The sequence below is a fragment of the Pristis pectinata genome, chromosome 15 (genome assembly GCF_009764475.1).
Source record: "Pristis pectinata isolate sPriPec2 chromosome 15, sPriPec2.1.pri, whole genome shotgun sequence".
Taxonomy (NCBI): domain Eukaryota; kingdom Metazoa; phylum Chordata; class Chondrichthyes; order Rhinopristiformes; family Pristidae; genus Pristis; species Pristis pectinata.
The window spans coordinates 35725155-35747878 of record NC_067419.1 but is presented as its reverse complement, the minus strand read 5'-3'; the positions used below and the strand labels follow the sequence as shown (position 1 = coordinate 35747878).

The following is a 22724-nucleotide window of genomic DNA, read 5'->3' as shown; positions in this document are numbered from 1 at the left end:
AGGACAGTTAACAAACAGAATTTAACAGCAACCTACATAAGGATGTTTGAGAACAGAAGGTGGAAAATTAAGTCAAAGAAGTAGTTTTTAAGTGTCTTAATGGAGATAAGAGGAGTGAGGACAGAGAGAATTTTAGGGAGAGGATCCCAGAGTTTATGGCTTGGCAGCTGAAGCCACAGACACCAATGGTGAAGCAGTTACATTCCGGGATAAATTCAGGGAAATGAAGGAACTCAGATACTACTGAGAGTTGTAGGGCTGGAGGGCAGGGAAGGGCGAGGCCATGGAGGGAATTAAGAACAAGGATGAGACTTTTAAAATTGTGGCCTTGAATATCCTGGAGCCAGTGTAGGCAAACAAGTGCAGGATGTAGTTAAAGCTCATATCTCCTCCAATATTGTTTCATATATGGAATTTTACGATTTTACTTGTGGAAGCTGCATGTACTCTGGATGGCGTAATGTCTCACTCCAAGAATGATTTGGAAGCAACTCCACTATCCAAGCTGGCTGAGTCCTGAAGGACATATCTGCCACATTGGGCAGGCAGAAGTTAGTGAGTGATAAACCTGTTGGAACTAGTCCTCAACCGTCTACGCACAGCTGGTGCATGTGTCCACAACAACATTGGTAGGTGACCATCGCGTGGTCCTTGTGGAGACGAAGCCTTGTCTTTCCGACAAGGACTCCCTCCATCATGTTCTGCAGTGTTACAATTGTTCTAAATGGAAAGACTCAGAACTAGTGTAGCAGCTTAGAGTGGGACCAAAGAGCTGAATTCCAGAGGTGAGGTGAGAGTGACTGTCCTGATCATCAAGGCAGCATTTGACTGAATGTGGCGTCAAAGAACCCAGGTAAAACATTGAGCATCAAGTGGAAAACACTCCACCAGTTGGAGTCATTCCTCTCACAAAGGAAGGTGTCTGTGGTTATTGGAGGTCAATCAATCAAGCTCTAGGAAATCACTGTAGGAGTTCCTCAGGGAAGTGCCTAGGCCTGATCATCTTCAGCTGCTTCATCAAAGACGTTGCTTCCATGATAAGGTCAGAAGTGGGGATGTTCATTGATAAACTGTGCAATGTTTAATTTCATTCCCAGCTTCTCAGCAAACCAGCCTATCTGCTGCAAGACCTCTGCATACAACATGCAGACGTGGGCTGGTAAGGTGTAAGTAACACCTATGCCACACAAGTGCCAGGCAAAGACTATCTCCAACAAGTAAGATTCAAATCTATGTCTTTGCCATTCAATGGCACTACCATTGCCAAGTCTACAATCAACAATGTTCCAGGATCACCATTGACCAGAAACTCAACTAGACCAGCCACATAAATAGACAATATTTATGCATAAATTGCAAGGGCAGGTCAGGGGCTGGATACTGTTAGCAACTGACTCATCTCCTCACACCACAAAGCCTTTCTAAGAGGTGCAAGTCAGGAGTATAATGGAATATTCTCCACTTGCCTGAATAGTGAAGCTCCACCAAGTCTCAGCAAGCTCCACCCCATCTAGCACAAAGTAGCAGCTTGATTGATACCCCATCTCCTCCACACCAGTGTGTACCATCTACAAAATGCACTACAGCTCCTCATCCAGGTTACTTTGATAACACCTCCCAAACCTGCAACCTCTACCACCAAGGACAAGGGCTTGAGAGGCATTGGAACACCAATACCTGTGTGCAAAATTCATACAATTTGTAGGATTTTGTCTGGATTGAAATTGACTTATGTTGGGCTGCAGTACGGTACAGAATACCTATCACTTTTATTTTGCTTTCCACTAGTTTGTGATTAATAACGTGCATCACATGTAGAAACATTTCCCAGCTGCCTTGTGAGGGTAGAGGTGAGAGATTGTTTGGAGGGTCTAGAACTGTGGCCATTGTCTCAGTCAGCAAATAAGTGATTGACCACTTAGAACTCAGAGGAGGAGAGGTTTCTTCACCCAGACATTTATGAACCTTTGAGATTTTCTGCCCCAAGCCCAGCCACTGTGTACTCAAAATGATGATCAGTAGGTTTTTGGACATCAAGGGAACCAAAGGCAGTGGGGATTATGTGTGATGGTGGAGCTGAGGTAGTTAACTGTTGCTCAGTCTATAACTGTCTTGCCTCAGAGTCAGGAGATGGTGTGTTGAAGTCCCAATCCACAGAAATCTTGGCTGACATTTCAATGTAGTAATGAATGAATTGTGTAGCACTGTTGGAGGCTCCATCCTTTTGATGAAACGTGTCTGTGAGAGGGAGGGAGAGATGCAGAGGTGGACACTAACCTGGGTAAATCATTATATTCTGAGCACCAGAGACTGCAGAGATTTAGATTACAGGCTAAGACATGGAGTAAAGGTAAATAATTACGATGGCCATCAGAAACTAAATTATACATTGCAGCACTAACAAATCTTTTGCCTCTGGGTTTTTGTTTGATTTGGGGAAAGACTGTCACTATACATAACTGTTGTCTCGGCACTCTGTGTGTTTTTCAAGTGTGTTTGAAAATGATTCACAATAGGAATTTAGCATTGTCATGTCTACCATTCATTCCATTAAAGTCATTTCATAACCCAAAGTGGAGAATCCTTTAGGAGAATAATTATAGAGACATTAAAAGAGAGGCTTTCAGCAATAAATTGATTCTGACAAAATAACTGTAGCAAGTCCAGGAGTGCAAGTTGATAGGAGTAGAATAGCAAATAGCCCCAGTAGGGTTTCTCATCAATTGTTGTGATAACTTTGTCCATTCCCAGCATATTACAAAAATTGCAGTTTTTTTATCACTGTTGCAGAAGAGATTGTACTGAGATACTTATTGCTTTTGATTTCTATGTCGTTGTAATATCCGTTAAAATATTTTATTCACCCCCTCACACACACTCACACATACACTAACATTAACAATTTTAATAATACCTGAAACTTCAGAGCTTTATGAATTTGAAAAAAGTTATGAGTAAATGAGTGGTTTCAACTGTAGCTCAGTTGTTAGCACACAGCTCACCACTGTGAGTCAAAAGGTTGTGAATCCCACTCCAAACCATTGAGCACAATGATCTATTATGATGCAGCCGCAATGAGGTGCCATCACTCTGAAGAGATGTTAACTGAAGTCAGTCTGCTGTCTCAGGTGGATGTAAACAATCTCAAAGAGCTTTTTACATGAAGAATATTAAGATTATCTCCAATGTCCAGAGCTATGTTTATTTCACAGCCGCATCAGAAAAACAGATGGTCCTAACACTATCACATCACTGTTTGTGGGAGTGCAAATTATCTGCCTACATTGCAACAACAGTGACACCTTGAAAAATTACTTCATTGTCTGTAAAGAGCTTTGGGATTTATGAGTAGCACTAGCTAAAGGCAAATCCTCAAAATAGTAAAGCTTTCATTCTTGTATTGTCAGCAGGTCAAAGTTCTGGATCTGACTTTTAAACATCGAATCAATTAAGCATTTCCATAGTTTCTTTACTTAGCAAAAGCATGTTGCTGTATGGCTATTCACTGTTGTAAATCTGAGGCATTCTGTGGAACCAGTCAAACTGGTTTTAGATTTACACTTATCGTCTATTGCATACACTCGGAAGGGAAGATGTTACTTTATAAGACCAATATCAACAAAGAAAGGCTTCAGCTAGTTGTTATTTAAGTAAATTCGGTCATTAAAAGAGATTACATTTCCACAGGGGAGAAAAGTTACCCCGATGTAGGACTAGGTTTAAGTACTTTATTTGAAAATTCCCCAACTTGCCTTCATAAGGCATCCAGAGTTGTTCATGGTACAAATGTGGACTGAAGTAATAACCGATGAATGCTGCTTGTGAAATGGCTGTGTACACAAGGTGAAGGCTGAAGCCTTTCCTTCTGAATGGACCTTTTAATCAAGGCATTATCTTTGCTTTGACAAAGAAGAAAGTTTTCGGTTGCTTGACGTACAGATTAATGGAACATGCCAAGGCTTCGATTTTGGGGCTATTTGCAAAAACAGTTTTAAGGATTTACAGGCAGTTGACAAATGCCATTTATTCTTTCAAAGTCTTCAAAATGCCATTGAAAAGAATCTTAAGGAAAACCCTCCCACTAAAGAAGAGAAGACATTGGAAGGATCTCTGTGTTAGCTTCTGTTATTTTCTTTTACCCACATCATTCATTGCTTCCCTTCAGAAGAAAGAATCATGAAGCGCGTGGCTATGCAGCAGGGAGGGTAAGGCCCTCTTTTAAAACATTTGAATGAAATAGAATGTGCCAATCTGCTTTTGTCAGTAACCATGAGAACTGAATACAATTGTTTCCACAAAAACTGCCTCTGTGCTTGTGGGTAGGCCTTTAAAAGACTCTGAGCTCGTTTAGTCCGACAGAATAGAACACAGGGAACACCTTTGTTAAATGCTGTATTCAACAAGAACCAGAAAAAGCTGCTTTGAGAGCCAATGTTTTTTTCCTCCCTGACCTAAATCTAGTTGTTTATAATTCTGTGTTCATTTGAAGATTTTTTTTATTGGTTATTCGATGGGGACCATTTTGTTGTTCTCAATATTGCATCTTGAGGCTTCATAGTGAATTCAAGTTGTATTGTGGAAAAATAAAAAATACTTGCATTTATATTGTGCCTTTCACAGACTCAAAATGTTTACAGCCAATGAAGTGTTGTTACTGTAATGTAGAAAACATGACAACCAATGAGTGCACAGCAAGCTTTTGTTTCATTGATTTTGGGAATGTGGGCATCACTGATAGACCAGCATGTAATGCTTATCTCTGTTCACCCTTGATGGTGACCTGCCTTCCTCAACTGATAGTGAGATATTTCCAAAGTACTGCTGAGTAGGGTGTTCTAGTATTTTTAGTCCAGATGGTGTGATTTAAAGAGGGGCTTGGAAAGCAGTCCACACTGGTTTTGTGGGTTCTGCGGTATGCAATGAGGCCATTGTGGAAACCATAACATCTTCCATATGGAAATGGTGAGGTGCCAACAAACAGAAACCTGTTTTCTCTTGTGAGGTTGTAAAAGAACATGGCAGTACAATTAAGAGAGAAAATGGACATTGTTAATGCCCGGAGGATTAGATATACTACTGCAGTATATTACATTACATGCGTGTTGTGTTACTCATGATGCTAATAAGTTGGTGGTCAGCATTCAATAATAATCAATAAGATGATTTATTACTGGCAAAAATACATGCAAGAGTTTGTACATGCAAGGAATTTACCCTGTACTACCTCAATGCACTGTGTAATGAATTGATCTGTACGAACGGTATGCAAGACAAGTTTTTCACTGTACCTCGGTACAAGTGATAATGATAAGCCAATACCAATATCAAGAGTAAGATCACACAAAATTGTTGTTTAACTAAAATATGGGTAACACAGTTAGTAGAGTCACTGCTTCACAGCACCAGAAACCCAAGTTCAGCCCTGACCTTGGGTGCTGTCTGTGTGGAGTTTGCACATTCTCTCTGTGATCATGTGGATTTCCTCTGGGTGTACTGGTTTCTTCCACATCCCAAAGACATGCTGGTTGGTAGGTTCTTTTGGCCATTGTAAATTGTGTAGGTTAGTGGGTGAATCTGGGGGAGAGTTGATGAGAATCTGGGGCAAATAAAAAAATAGGATTAACGTAGGATTAGTGTAAATGGGTGGTTGATGGTCACTGTGGACTCAATGGACCAATCGGCCTGTTTCTGGGCTGTATCCTTCTAAATTTTTGACTATAAGGAGTCTCTGCAAATGAAAGAAGGTTCACATTTAAATAGTGTGGAGTGGGGCCGCCTTCAGCCTGATGTCCAGATGTCTACCCTTTCTCTTCTAATTGTGCTGCCATGTTCTTTTATGACCTCGCAGCATTTGTATGGCACCTTCCATGGCTTCTAAATGTCTTGTCTAATAAGGCCCAACTCCCCTCTGGATGGAGGTAGAAGGTACATGGAAGAGTTCTTGGGATCTGTTACACCTCAGGAGGAGATGAGGAAGAAGCTCACCATTTCACTTCACAGACTTGCCTATTCTTGTTCAATGAAGACGGGCTTCCCCCAATGGAAATCTTTATCTTTCATACTAGATTTACAGTCCTTTGATGAATTCCACCAGAATAAATTCAATAAATCTGATGATTTGTGGACTGAAGTCTGAAAGCCTTGAAAGCTGACTGAATGTTGCTACAACAGCTAACTCATTGACTACATAATCTTCACGGATGACAGTGCTAATTCTTCCCAAATTATCTGTAGCTGACTGCTCACAAATCCTGTCTTACACCTAGCAGTTCGATGGCCCAGGATTCAGGCTATACATCACAAACAGCAGAGGTCCCAGTATGGATCCCTGTGGAACACCATTAGTCATGGACGTCTAGCCAGAATAAGACCCATTGACCACTACTCTCTGCCTTCTATGGGCAAGCCAATTCTGAAACCGCTCAGCCACCATGGATCCCATGTATCTTAAACTTCTGGATGAGCCTACCATGAGGACCTTGTTGAATGCCTTACCAAGATCCATGTAGACAACCTCCACTGCCCCACCTTCATTGATCGCTTTTATCATCTCCTTGAAAAACTCAATCAAGTTAGTAAGACATGAGCTGCACCGCACAAAGTTGACTGTCCCTAATTAATCCAGGCTTTTCCAAATGTTCATAAATCCTATCCCTAAAGAATCCTCTCCAATAGTCTTCTTTCAGCTGAGAAAGCGGTGAAGGTATTTCCTGCACAAGCGTAGCATCAGTCTCATGGATTGTACAGGAATAGACTGCGGACTGGCTTATCTGGCAGATGTCCTCATGCAATAGCCCAAATAATTATAATGTAATGGGGTTTAGTGGTAATCTGAGCCCTAGTGCAATCTTCCCCAGCTGTCTCTGCACTTGCACACCAGAAGAAATTGTCAAAGAAAACATGTTTTAGAGAACTGAAGATTTCCACAAAAGAGGAATAATGTAGAGTGTAAGTTAGGTAGCTATTCACTGTACAATTATTGCAAACAAGTCAACATATGATTAGCCAGTTTTAAGAAGTGCAATAAAGTGGTCAGTTTCCAGTTGCACACTCACTTTGTATGAACAAATTACAGGCTGAGGCCAGCTCTTCATCTGAAATCTTGAAATTCATTACCAGATCCAGTGTTTCATTTTAAATGAAGACTACACATGCTGTGTTAACCACTCAGCAGAAAAGCCACAATATATAAAATAATGTGCTTCACAAATTGATACAGAAAGCTAGGGTCTAGATTTTCAATTATCACCTCCCAGCAGTGAGTCTTCATGGAGCTGACAGATTCTTGGCAAATTCATAGCTTATTTATATCCTCTGTGTATTCCAGTGTGTGATAGTTTCTTCACATTAGAATTAATGGCAGTCAATGGCTGAAGCTCTACAAGTTACTTTTAAAGTGCACAGTTGCAGAGTTAAGGTGGTGCCTCCCCTGCTAACACAAAAGTTATTTGCCTGCATTCTTGACACAAGGCTTCAGACTTTAAGTTCTAAAGTAATTTTGATATGAAATCTCTTCTGTACAATGACCTCATTCACAACACCATTTCCAATCAAGCAGAAATGTTTTTTGTCAGTTCTGTTGGCACCTTGCCTACATTATGCATTTTCTGTTTGATCTTTGATCCCTTTACTCCTTTCTGGTAATTGTTTGTTTGTCCTGCTCCCTCTACTGGAGACTGGGCCATACTGAATGCCAAAATTATTTCCTGAAATGATTAACCATCCAGTCAATGCATGCCCAACTTAGTCACCAAACCCTATCTGGTTACTATCTGACCCTTGCCTTTGATTTTTCAGATGTTTATAATCAAAGCCACATAAATAACATGCAGATGAAATCATCATTGAAATTGCAGGCTCTTGGAGACTATTCAGCTGATTGCACCTGTGCCTGTTCCGACACTTCACTGCAGCCACGTAATCCCATTTCCCCTCACTCCATTATACTCCTTCTTTTCAAACACTTACTTCTGCACCTATTAAATTATAAGACCATAAGACATAGGTGCAGAATTAGGCCGTTAGGCCCATCGAGTCTGCTCTGCCATTCGCTGATGGCTGATTTATTTTTCTCTCTCAACCTGCCTTCTCCTAACCGTTGATGTCCTTACTAATCATACCATAGTCTCAGTTTTTTTTTTCACTGTACACTGTTTATGGCTGTTATATCTCAATCCACACAAAATAATTTTACTATGGTCTAACAATGTACTGTATATGTCAAAATTATTTTTTATTTGCCTTGGTGTCTCTGTGATTAAACCCAGAATAATATTTGACTTTTTAGTTGCTAGTCTGCATTCCATCCTTAAAAATCTTTGCATCTCCTTCCCCAGATCTCTCTTTATTTTGTGTAGACATCCTTTTGCTCTTCTTTTATGTAGAATGATTTTATTCACATGAAGCGATGCCTACCACCTACCTGCCTGCATTTTTTAAAGCCAGATATCTATCTAAATTTCCTGATTCTTCCTCATAGTTTGTTACACAGTAATTTTGGATCATCAGCAAATTTTCTTTTGTGGGAAAACCTCCAAATTACTTGTGTTGATATTTTCATATGCTTGCGATGTTACACTGTCAAATAGTCAACCATCCATAAAATGTCCATTTAGCTTTAATTTTTCTGTCCTCTGACTTTTTCTCTTAGTGCTTTAATTTTCACATCTAGCTCTTTGCAAAACTCCGTCGAAAAATTTATAAATATACGTTCATCACATTCCTTGTGGACGTTTGGCATGCCATTCATAGAGATCATTTCCATTTCATCACATCAATGCATTGAGGTAGTACGAGGGAAAACAATAAGAGAATGCAGAATAAAGTGTTACAGTTACAGAGAAAGTGCAGTGCATGCAGATAATAAGGTGCAAGGTCATAATCAGGTAGATTGTGAGGTCAAGAGTCCATCTTGTCGTACTAGGGACTATTCTAATAACTGCGGGATGGAAGCTGTCTTTGAGCCTGGTGGTACATGCTTTCTTCTGCCCGATGGGAAGGTGGGGGGAAGAAGAGAGAATGTCTAGGGTGGGTGGGGTCTTTGATTGTGTTGGCTGCTTGACCGGGGCAATGAGAAGTGTAGACAGAGTCCATGCAGGGGAGTTTATGGTCGCTGACAACCGTGAAGAAGTTGATACCAGGGATGTGGTGATGGAACTGCCATTCAATACCATGGAGAGCTGGTGAGGCTTGATATAGTAGGAGATGGCCATCACCTAGCTCATAGTTTGCACAACTGTTACTAGCCACTCAATAGAATGTGGTCGTGAACGTGAGGTTTCTAATTATGTGAGAAACCCCAAGCATTTAATCATGGTGGCTGCTTGATTACCCTAGGGAGTTGAGACAGAATTTCTTGGTTGCAATTGATCACAGTTTAATTTCAGTTTCTTTTTCCAGAAATTAACATGACTAATCTTGGTGGAATCTGTTGTGCAAAGTTGTATGATTAATGGGCCCTGATGGTTTTTCCATCAATTTTGTATAGTTAGTTGAGAACCTTGTACATCTAAGTATGGTTTTAGTATAGTATTTTAGAAAATGCTCCAAGAATACTGACTGGAAATTATTTTATTAATAATAACTTGATCACGTTGCAGATAATTTTACATATGTGCTACAAACACTACTTGCCAAGTATTGCCCCATTTGTAACGTAAAATATGTGGACAGTCAAAATGGCAAATGGCAGTGACACCAAATGACAAAAAAATCATGTAAAGATATATCACAATGATCGGTGGGGGCTGGATTGGGGAAAAGAGGGATCTATGTAAGATTCGATCCCCATAGTTTTATTGGTTTGTTGGAATCACTCATTTATAAAGCATGTAAATTATTTTAGCTGATTTTGCACTTTATTCAGTACAGCTGGGCACAGATTGCAATCTGTACTGGCAGTACAGTATTCAAAGACAGTGAAGAAAGTATCATTGGAAGAATATCTTACACATATTGCATTTTAAAGCAACTTTTTTGAAATCTTTGTTTTCTGTGCATTTTAAATTCCAGTTATTTAATCAGGTTGATTTGTCTTATTTGATTGCAGTATTTGCAGACGGACCTTGAAGTTCAGGTACATGGTTCCCTGAAATTGGAGTCACAGGTGGACAGGGTGGTGAAGAAGACTTCAGGCACAGTGGCCTTCATCAGTATAGAAGTTGGGTGATTATGTTGCGATTGTACAAGATGTCGGTGAGGCTGCACTTTGAGTATTATGTTCAGTTTTGTTCACCCTGCCATAGTAAGGATATAATTAAACTGGAAAGAAATGCCGAAAAGATTTACAAGGATATTGCCAGGACGAGAGAGACTGATTTAAAGGGAGAGGTCGGACAGGCTAGGACTTTTTTCCTTGGAGCATTGGAGACTGAGAGGTGATCTTATAGAATTGTATAAAATCATGAGGGGCATAGATGGGCGAATGCACTTTTTTCCCAGGGCTGAGGAATCAAGAACTTGAGGGAATAAGTTTAAGGTGAGAGGGGAAAGTTTTAACAGGAACTTGAGGGACAACTTTTTATACAGAGGGTGGTATGTATGTTGACTGAGCTGCCAGAATAAGTGGTTGAGGCAAGTACAGTAACAACTTTTGAAAGAGCGTTGGAAAGGTACATGGATAAGAAAGGTTTAGAGGGGTATGGGCCAAACACAGGCAAATGGGACTAGTTTGGATGGGCATCTTAGTCGGCTTGGACCAGTTGGGCTGAAGGGCCTGTTTCTGTGCTGTATGACTCTATGAATCATAATCAGTTTGTCGGCTGTTTAAGAAGGCTTCCAAAATGTTTGTGAGGATTTAGTTAAACATAAAAAAATGCTAAATGCATCAGTGCATTCCAGTATACTGAATTCCAAGGTTTTCTTTTATTTTAAGAGCTCAATATTAGCTTAAAAGCACACGGTGTGCTTTATAAAACTGTGGGTCCTGGCAGTGATCAGTGGCATTGATCATAAAAGTTTCATTGAGTCAGAAGTTGTTTTCTATTATCGCTTGATGATATTGTCAAGGACTTTACTTCACCAGTTAAACTTTGGCTCAGCTTTCCTGCATTGTGCAGTCAAAACATCTGACAGCTGTCTGCAGTCCGCATGATTAAAAGAAATGCAAAGTCATGTTGCTCAGAATTGTAGATTTTTTTGACAGGTCTCTTCTTAGTGGTCTTCCTATATTTTTCACAAAGGTACTGTATTTCATACCGTTGATCCAAAAACCATGGGAATATTTTAGTTGGTTGATTACACCTGCCCAAGAGACTCATAGCAGCAGTGTTTATGTCCAAAATCTTTCTAGGCAGAAGTTATCCATGGGCTGTCTGTCTTCTGCAGATTATCCTGGAAGTCATTTTCGCATGCAACTTGAAAAGACTTCAGAAAACGGTTGGTTGGTTTTAGAAGGAAAACTTTGAAGACCTTATCAACCAGAACTGTTCTTGACGTGAGCACACTTGACTCCATTGCACAATGGACTATCCAATCCAACTTTGCTGCCAACAAGTCAAAAAGGCCATTTATCAATTAAAAATCAACCAGGCGTCAGAAGCAGGTAGTATCCCGGTTGAAGTACTAAACCACAGCAGAGAGAAACTTAAGTCACAAATTCACATCTCCTTCACCTGGAAGGAGATGGGCAAGTGTCAGGGATCCTCAGAGTTACCATGATCATGACAATCCCGAAGAAGGAAATCCAACTGGTAACTCCAGAGGGGTCTTCTTGCTGTCAGCCGCAGCGAAAGCCATTGTCGAGGACCTCCTCAAACACCTCTTCCCAATAGGCAAAAAGCTATTCCCTGAATCATGGTGTGGATTCTGACCACCTGGAGGCATAATCCACATGATTGTCAACTCCAAGCAAAATACAGGGAGTAGCGCTGGCTGCAATCCATGGTCTTCTTTGACCTCACAAAACCTTTGATGCCATCATTTATAAGGGATGGTGGAGCATCCTGCTAATACTTGGCTATACAGAAATTTGTCTCCATATTTTGTCTGCTTCATGATGGCATGTAAGCTGAAATCTCAACCCATGGGTCAACAGACCCAGTCTCAGTGCAAACTGTGTCATTGCCCAAACATTTTCCTGAACCTTCCTCTCTGCAATGCTGTCCTATATATTCAATATGCTTTCCGGTGGTGTGAACTAATCACACGGGAAACTGTTCAACTTGTCTTGCCTTTGCTTGAGAACAAAGATCACTTTAACTTCAGTCATCGAGCTACAGTTTGCAGGTGACACTTGCATATGTATATGTTTCAAGGTCAAGCTCCAAATCATTGTGAGTTTGTTCATTAAAGTGCATGAGAGAATTCAAGAGAATGATTTGGATGAGAAGACCAAATGCAACATTTAATGATGATACTGAGCCGTGCGGTAGCGTGGGTTGTGAGGAGGATACAGAGAGGCTTCAAGGGGGATATATTTCAATGAATGGGTAAGGACACAGCGGATGGAATATAGAGTCACAAAGTCGTACAGCACAGAAATGGGCCCTTCGGCCTACCACGTCCATTCTGACCCTCTTGCCCATCTACACTAAATCCCATTTGCTCACATTAGGACTGTGTCCTTCTATGCCTGATGTGGAAAAATGTAAAGTCACTCACTTTTGGCAGAAAAAATGGAAAAGCAGAGTATTTTTTTAATTGTGAAAGATTTGAAGATGTCGGTGTTAAAAGGGACCTGGATGTCCTTGTACATGGATCACTGTAAATTAACTCAATACCACTGAAAATCAACAAACGTCAGAAGATTGTTAGATTTTTAAAGGAATCGTGGTATTCAAGGATAGTGCAGAAAAGTGACAATGAGGTATTGGTAATGGTATTGGTTTATTATTGTCACTTGTACCAAGATACAGTGAAAAACTTGTCTTGCATACCGATCATACAGGTCAATTCATTACACATGCAGTTACATTGAGTTAGTACAGAGTGCATTGAGGTAGTACAGGTAAAAACAATAACAGTACAGAGTAAAGTGTCACAGCTACAGAGAAAGTGCAGTGCCATAAGGTGCACAGTCAGAACAAGGTAGATCATGAGGTCAGAGTCCGTCTCATCATATAAGGGAACCATTCAATAGTCTTATCACAGTGGGATAGAAGCTGTCCTTAAGCCTGGTGGCACGTGCCCTCATGCTTCTGTATCTTCTATATTGAATGGTACAGCGGGCACTTTTTCCTAGTTCTATTTCTTATATGCGTGGGCCTTATACAGTTGCAAAATACAGGTCCTCTACCAACTTCACTCTATCATACAAGACCACCCTTCAAATCTTCTGATATCTGAAGAGCCTCATCTCAGTCACATACATTGAAATACTTGTGATTTGTCATTAAGCATCTTAGATTTTATACTTCTGAAAAATTGGTTATATTTATTACTATAAGAAAATCAGAATCATTACTGTTCCTGAGATTCATTTCTCAGTACAAATTAGTTTCTGCATCCAAAAGGGATATTTCCATTTCATCAGTTTTCCTGCATTTAGCATTAGTAATCCAATGACCTGAGATGGAGCCTAATGGATATATTAGAAGCATGGGAAAGCTGTTTCAAGTACAGGATTGAGCAGAACTGGATGTAATTCTAGTGTAAAATTGAATGTAAATTCAACTTGAAGACATCTGATTAAATTCAGAATTGCACAGGGATATTATTAATTTCCTGTACCAGGAACTACTGTGGAAGACCATAAGGCAATGCTATATATAACTGGATATACATTTCACTTGTTTAATTTGTAAACTTCCTCAAAAAAAATAAACACTTTGTTTATGGAGGCCCACTTAACATAATTTGTTGAATATATGAAAGAAACATTCCTTGTTATAATTACTTTCAATTGTTGTTTTACCTTGATAGCTATACTATGAATTGCTTCTTTACCGGAATAACTTTCAGGACATTAGCCATTTTCTTTTTTACTTCACTATAGTGAAATTTAAACGTCAAATTTAACGTTAAAGCCACACCACTGTCAAAGATATTCTTGTATTAAATTTTACTCTTCAGATTTTTTTAAAGTAGATATTCTCAATTGTTGAACATTTTAATAGCGAAAGCTCATTGTCAAAAGCTGAGTGTGAATATTGTGCAATCACTTAACACAGTCTCCACTTTACTTCTCTCTCTTAGAGATCTCAGCATGAACAACATTACTGAGCTGCCCCAGAGAGGCCTTGATAATGTCCACTTCCTCGAGGAGTTGTAAGTATGATGATGCTGCTGTTGGTCTTAAATGTTGGTTCTATTGGTACCAAAAATTACAAAGCATTTGGCTTGAGATATAATAATTATTGGCATTTATAAATTGGAGGACAGGGTGTTGCAACAACTACTGCTGCAAAGCAAGGTCTAATAATGAATATTTTTCTTATTTGTTACTGGCAAAGTCACCTGAATACCTTTGATCTGAGTGCCTAGCTGGGACATTTCGGGGCATTAAAGAGTCAATCACATTGATGTGGGTCTGGAGTGACACATATTCCAGAATGGTTATGGATGACAGACTTCCTTCCCTGAAAGACATTGGTGAACCAAATGGTTTTTCTCTCAACAATGTGTTAGTTTCATACTCGCCAAAGCTAATGCTAGCTTTTTTATGCAGACTTATTTACTTAATTAGCTTACCCACAGCTGCCAGAAATCTGTAATCCAAATGAAACTGAGATATGGGGATGGTGCTGGAAAGTGGGACTGAAGTGAAGATTAGCCGTGATGTTGGCCAGTTGCAATCTGGATAGAATAAGCAGGAAAACACTTCTTCCCCTTAGTGGAGGGATTGAAAACCAGAGTAATGGATTAAAATAATTGGGAGAAGGATCAGAGGGGACATGAGGAAAACATCTTTCGCTCCAAAGGGTGTTAGGAGCCTGGAACTCACAGCATGAAGGATAGTAGAGGCAGAAACCCCCCCAAACATGTAAAAAGTATTGAGGAGCTGTGACATATGGGGCTGTGGGCCATATACTGCACAGTGAGACAAGGCTGGGGAGCTCTTTATCAACCAGCACCAGATGACCTCTTCTGTGCCGTAGCTTTCCTGTGAACCTTTGATTCTATGGATCATAGAACAGTACAGCACAGGAACAGGCCCTTCAACCCTACCATGTCTGTGCTGATCATTACTAATGATCAAAACTAATCCCATGTGCTTGCACATGGTCAATATCCCTCTCTTCCCTTCCTGTCAATGTGTCTGTCTAAATGCTTCTTAAATATTGCTGTCATATCTGCTTCCACCAGATCCCCTGGCAGCAAGTTCTGGGCACTTACAACTCTGTGTAAACAAAAAACTTGTTTCACAAATCTCCTTTAAAACTTCCCCCTCTCACCTATGCCCTCTAGTTTTATACTTGTGTACTCAATGCCCCAACCAATGAAGGCAAGCTTGATATACACCTTCTTTACTACTCCACCCAGTTGTGTTGCCACTTTCAGGAAGCTATGGACTTCTGCCCCAAGGTCCCTCTGTACGTCAATGCTCCTAAGGGTCCTGTCATTTTCCTCTTGCGTTTGACCTCCCAAAGTGGAGCAGCCACTGGAGTGAAGATGTCCTTGTCCCTTTTACTCTTTTTTATGCTAAAAGCCATCCAAAGCCTAGGAGCAAAAGAGTAAGGTCATGCTTCGTTGCAAATAATTCATTACACATTGCTCTCAAAATTTGACCCTCCTTCCCTTGAAGATGCTCCTTTCGAAAATGAATGCCTCACACATATGTAAGCGGGTGAAGTGACATTATTTAGACACAAAGGCATTCCTCTCTGCATGCATAATATCCCAGTTCCTTCTCCCACATGCTACCCATTGGTGGTATAACATGGGAAATAGCCTGTTCCAAAAATACTTCAGGCTCCTCAACCATTATCTTAAAAGATAAAATGACAAGTCAGCACAACATAACTTGATCCATTTGCAAGTGCAGTTCTCGCCGTTTCAGCATGTCCCAAGTCATTTCACAACCATTCAAGTGCTATGGAGGTCTTTAGTGTAATGTATGAAATACATTAGTCAGTTTGTCGTAAGTAATGGTAAAGATCAGATTATCTATTTTAGTTAGGTAGATTGAAGGATAAATATTGGTCAGGATAGCAGGGATAAACCCCCCACCAAATTAACACCTGGGCTTTTTTACATCCAGCTGAGAGAACAAGGAGACTTGGTTTAATATGTCATATGAAGGACAGCATCACGACTGTGCATCACACTGTCAGTACTGCAGTGGTGTCGTACTGGGTTTAGGTGCTCAGATTTCAGGAGTGAGGTTTGAATCCATAACCTTCTAATTCAGAAGCGAGAATGGTACTAAATGAGCCACAATTAAATTGAAATCTAGTGCTTTCAAACTCCCTTGCATGTGGTACGTGGGATAGTGATGGCTTTCAATGTTATGCCATGAGTAAGCTGAGAATGATGCTGGGGTGACGGTAAGCTTTACTGTCTGCATTTTCTGTTCTTACATGCACTTCCACCCAATTTCCTCGATCAGGATTCCAAGCATCCACTGTGCTTGCCTAAGTAGCACACAAAGGCAAAAAGCAGAGAGAAGCCCCAAAATTTAACTGCAATAGTTAATTAAGTGAGTGACTAATCCATATTAAAGATGTAGTAGAGCACCTATTAAAGTACAAACCACACAAACTTAACATTTCTACAGAAGCTATTACAGTGCATATTATAACAGAAATATTCAAGAACAGGGTGATCTCTGAATTAATCTACACTTAGTGGAAGCCTTCAGCTGCAAAACTGAACCTACAGAATTGTCAATGCTCCATGCAAAACCTACTGACACTGGGCTGGACCTCGTTGACCCAGAGCCTCTGCCTGTGGTTCCCCTATGCTGTACTTCCTGGTTGGATCTTGAACCCAGCAGCGTGGTCTGGATGTTATTAGGGCCTCTGGTAGCCCAGTGAGGAAGTCCCACCGCTCAAACACTTCTGAAAACCGCGAGAGCTTTTTAATTATTTTTAATCATCTCTGACATTCAGAGACATGTAAAAATTATTAAAATTGATGTAAAAAAAAGTTATTTCATTTTAATTAAAATTTCAAAAAATTAACTTACAAAACACATCAATAATTGAAACAACTAATCCAAAGCAAAGTATTAAAAATAAAATAGTGCCTTTCCCTTTTCCTCCTAATCCTTAACTCTACTATGCCATTGAGATCAAAGGGGACTTAGGTCCCGTGCCAGATCTAATGTCGGCAAAATCTGAAACATGATGAGGAGACTTCATCAAGACTGGGTTCTTCAACTGGGATCCACCTGAGAAAGTGAACAGACAGACTCAGCGCACTAAATTTGTCAGGAAGTCCAGGACTATTAGGTGTCTAAGACCTGAGTGCAGAGGTTTAAGGTAAGGAGGAAGTGGTTTAGAGGGGATCTGAGGAAGATATTTTTTCACCCAGAAGGTGATTGAAGCCTGGAATGCACTGCCTGAGAAGGTGGTGGACACTCTTCCAAATGCTAGTCCAGATGTTCCTTCTGGGAACGTGATGTTGCCAGATGTTGCCAGGGACACTCACAAAACTTAAGGAACACCCGGACAAGCATTTGAATCATCGAGGCATAGTAGGGCATAGACTAGGTGCTGTAAATGGGATTAGTATAGATAGGTACTTGATCGTCAGCACAGACATGGTGGGGCAAAGTGCCTGCTTCTGTGCTATATGACCCTATTACTCTATGACTCTAATTATTTGCGCATCTGACAGCGCATGAATAGGAAGTCCAGATCAACTTCCACTTAAATGGCTAAGTATCAGCAGCTCTGTTTGGAGCTGTTGGCATGTCAGAAGGATTCAGCATTGTCTCACGTTTTATATTTCTCAGTTTTGACAAGTGTGAGTTTCACTGTTGTGCCTTGAGTGTACAAAATTAAACATTATCCAGTCGACTATCAGATGTATTTCTTAGCAAAATGACATCAAAGGTGTAAAAAATGCAATGGCATGTTGGCATTACTGTTTTAGCAGATTAAGAGAGTCATTTAATGAGTGGTCTGTCATTCAAAGGATACAACATTTAAACAAAATGTTTGTTTCGGTTCATTGGCCAAAAACTGAGGTGGGCAAGATTGGCAGCTGTATTAGAAAATCTTGCCAGAAATGCAAGGTTTGGAATGGTTTTATGCTGAATGCCTAATTTCAGTTTAAAAATATGTAAAGTAGGTGTTTTCAAACAAAGAGTGGCTTAGTGTATCATGGAATATAATCCATTTGACGCATCTTTACCACAAGCCCAAGACAGGTGTTCTCAGGAAAGCAATGAAACAGATACCAGCAAGTATTCATTCAGAAGAACGAGTGGCTTTTGTTTCCTTGGATAATAACTTTGGAGCAAACTGCCTACTAACTTCAATTAACACCTGTTCCTCCCAAAATTACATTTAAACATAAAAAAAATTAAACTCAAACAGAATCAGTATGGACAGCAGCTACAATAAAGGTGAATCTTTATGTGTGGTACATGGAGAAGGACTAGAAAGCAGCTCTGAATGTAGGATTTTTGAGGTTCCCTTGAATCGTAGAAAGTACAGAGGACTTCAACCTGAAATGAAAGGTTTTTCCATTGGTTCACAGATTTCAGTTACATTCTGCAGACTTTTATGAACTCTAGCTTCTGAGGATTGACCGTACATGCTTTGCATGTCCTTCCATATCTTGGCTCCACCCTTAATGTCTGCAGCTAAAATTTCTGGCCAAATCATGAATTGTCTTCGAGTGAATCTATTCCCACTGCATATCACATTACAAAATGTGCAGTTCAGACAATCCAGCATGTCTCAGCGGTGAATCTGAATCATAAAACTGAAGTTCAATTCAAGACAGCCAAAAGTGCTATTGCAATGATGCAGCGTGTCTCAGCCAGAATAGGGAAGTTAAAATAGGGATGCTACACCTGAACGCTGTGTTGCAACTAGTCGCTGGGTGGGGGTGCCAGAAGGGAACCGGAACACTCTCAACCATAGTGTCATCTAGGTCAAATAGGCCGCCATACTATCAGGTGATTAATGACTGCTTGGATAGAAGAGTGGAGGCCGGAAGCCAACTGCTCTCTGGTACTTTTGGAAACCACCCATACAAATTGATTTCTCGTCTGCAGGACATGGTGGGAAACAATGACAATATAAACTGCTGGGACCCATTTAAATGCCAGCAAGTCCACTTCCCACCTAGAGAAACTGTGAGAAGTCTACAGGACAAACAACAGCAGGCAACGCTCAGGTCTTTGAACAGGGGTTGGCCATTTTCTCCATTGAGCCTGTTCCACCATTCAATGAGATCACAGCGGATCCCTGACCAGTCTCCCTCAGTCTTTTCCTCTTATCCATCAATATATCTGGTCAATAAGAATCGGTCAATCTGAGATTTAAAATTTACAATTTACAATTGACCTGGTATATGTTTCCAGATCTGGAAGAGAATTCTAAGTTTCAACCACTTCTGTGTTTAGAAGTATTTCCCAAATTCCTTCCTGAAAACCCTGGCCCAAATTTTCAGACTGTGCCTCCTGGTCCCACAAGCTCCAACCCGTAGGAATCGTTTCTCTCTGCCATGTCAGTTCCACTTAATATCCAGAACTTTTCAAGCAAGTCACTCCTTAACCTTCCAAGTGCCAGGTTATACAATCCTAGTTACTGTCATTTCCCCTTGTATTTTAATCTTTTGACTCCAGGTATCATTCTGGTAAATCTACAATACATTCCCCCCATGACCAGTCAATCCTTTGTGAAGTGGGATGGGAATGGGGCATTCATTGAAAGAAGTTGGAGCAGAGTAGGACATGGGGCCCTTTGAACCTCCTCTGCCACCTCAAGGTCATGGCTGATCTTCCACATTAGAGCCATTTTCCAGCACTATCCCCATACCCCTTGAGTTACTTAATGCCCGAAAATCTATCAGTCTCTGTTTTGTATGAACATAATGAGTGAGCTTGCACAGTTCTCCAGGGTAGAGAATTCCAAAGACTTACCACTGTCTGAGTGAAGAAATTTCTCCTCACCTCGATCCTAAACAGCAACCCCTGATTCTCATGCTGTTCCCCCTGGTCCTAGACTCCTCAACTAGGGGAATCATTCTCCTTGAATCTAGCCAATCAAGGCATTTAAGAATTCTGTAAGTTTTGATGAGATCTCCTCTCATTCTTCTAAACACTAAAGAGTACAGTCCCAGACTACTCAATGTCTCCTCTTACAACAAACCTGCCATGACTGGAACCGGTTCAGTAAATCTTTGCTGCATCCTCTCTATGGCAAGAACATTCCTTCTTTGGTAAGGAGACCAATAATACTTATGTAGATGAGATAAGGTATCTGTATTAGTCACATGTACATCAAAACACACAGTGAAATGCATCTTTTTGTGTAGAGTGTTCTTCAGACAAAATCATGTTTAAACTTGGAAAATATTAAGAGTGGTAATGTCGATCCTTCGCTTAAATTTGAAGATATTTGGAGTCCATTTATTCAATATTTTCACATGATGTAGATCCCGTTTCAATCACTTTCCAACTTGGAGGAACGGAGTTGATGACATAATATTGCTCTGTTTCTACTGAGAAATTTTAACCTAGTTTTTTTTTCTTTTTTTTTGGTGTTTGTTTTTTTTTGACTTTTTTTGTTTAGTTTAGTTTACATTGTTTACAATTTTTCTTATTGATTTGGGTTTTTTTTAATTTATATAATAAATCTTTTTCTTTCCTTTCTTTTATATTATATTCATTTACTAACAGATCGTTGGATCTACAGATTTTTTTATATTTTATTGTTCTTTATGATTATCTATGCTATGATTGTTATCCTGATCTCTTTGTATTACATGTATAAATATTGATGCTATATATCAATCTGTATTAATTTGAAAACTAATAAAAAGATTGAAAAAGAAGAGTGTTCTGGGGGCAGCCTGCAAGTATCGCCATGTTTCTAGCGCCAACATAGCATGCCCACAATGTAGTTAAACCCTTTCATAATAAAGGCAAACATACCATTCCCTGTCCTAATTGCTTGCTGCACCTCTTTGTTGGCCTTCACAGACATGTATACAAACACACTTAGGTCCCTTTGAACATCAACATGACCTAATCTCTCAGCATTTAAAAATTGCTCTGCTTTTTTATTATGTGCATCAAAGTGGATGACCTCACATTTGTCCACAATAACTCCATCTGCCATATTTTTGCCCATTCACTTAACTTGTCCCTATCTCATTCGAAGCCTCTTTACATTCACTCCCATGCTGCAGAACCTTTCCACTGAGTTAACGTTGGACCTGGGTCCCATTTAAGTAATAGAATGCCAGCCTGCCTCATCTGCCTACAAAAATTGTGGAGGATTAATTTCACAAATGGTCACAACCTGCGTGGGTAACTTCACTTTCTATCAGGCCACTACAATGCTGCAAGGGCTGTGCTGATGGTATGAGATTGCAGAGCTCTGAGATGCAAAAGGATTGGGGTATCCCAATGCATTATTCACAAAAGACTAGTATGCAGGTAAGGCAAGAAATTGGAAAAAGGGGAGAGGGTAAGTTTTTTACTCAGAGTTGTGGATGCCTGGAATGTGCTGCCTGATAGGGTGGTGGAGGCAAATTCATTGGGGGCTTTTAAGAGGGGCTTGGATAGGCACATGAATGAGAGGAAAGTAGAGGGATATTGGGCATTCTGTAGGTAGGAGGGAATAGCTATGTCAGCACAACATTGTGGACCAAAGGGCCTGTTCTGTGCTGTATTGTTCTAACAGGATGTTACTGTTTATTACTAGGGGAATTAAATTCAAAAGTAAGGCGGTTATGCTCCAGTGGTATGAATATTGGTGAAACCTCATCTGGAGTACTATGTACAGCATTGACCTCTTTATTTAAGGAAGAATGTAAATGCATTGGATACAGTGCATTGGATATAATTCAGAGAAGGCTTACCAGACCAACACTTGGAATGCACAGATTGTCTTATAAGTAAAGTCTAATAGTCTCTGGGCTTGTATCTGCTGGAGTTTGAAGAATGACGAGATTGAAATGTATAAGATCCTGAGGGGTCTTCATAGGATGGATGGGGAGAAAATGTTTCCTATTGTCAGAGAATCTAGAACTAGGGTCACTGTTCTAAAATAAATGGTTGTTCATTTAAAAAGAGATGGGGTGATTTTTAAAAAATTTCTTTTAGAGGTTCTTGAGTCTTTGGAACACTCCTTCAGGGGGCAGTGAAAGCAGAGTCTTTGAATGCTTTTAAGGCAGGGTAGATTCTTGGGAAGCAAAGCAGTGAAAGGTTGTAAGGGGTAGGCAGGAATGCAAAGCTGAGGTTGCATTTGGACCAGCCATGATCCTATTGAAAGGCAGTGTAGGCCAAAGGGACTGAGCAACCCACTCCTACTCTTAACATGCATGTTCTTATGTTCACATGACACTCTGGAAGAATCTTAATAACATCAATCGTAATGGCTATAGCAATGACAGTACATTTCACAACCGAACCATGGATGAAGGGAGGGATTGTCTAAGTGGAGAATTCCTTTATTCAAAGCATTCTCCAAGTCTGTAACAAAGAATAGATTTACCATCTATGCCAGGGAAAAATCAACTTCATTGCTGGAACTGAGAATCTCCTATCAGATCTTCCTTGACTTAAGACTGGTGCAGTGATGACACTGGTTTAGATCAACCTAGAGTGACTCCATGATTATCAACAGTAGAACGGAAGTTTCTGCTGGTAATGAAGTATT

General features: G+C 40.1%; 1 protein-coding gene across 1 annotated transcript in view; it reads left to right on the top strand.

Moving 5' to 3' along the window:
- LOC127578562 (leucine-rich repeat-containing G-protein coupled receptor 5-like) overlaps positions 1-22724 on the top strand; it is a 138256-nt gene that overhangs the window by 20765 nt on the left and 94767 nt on the right. The window contains exon 2 of the mRNA XM_052030711.1: positions 14134-14205. Coding sequence (XP_051886671.1) covers positions 14134-14205 — 72 coding nt within the window. The remainder of the gene's footprint in view (positions 1-14133; positions 14206-22724) is intronic.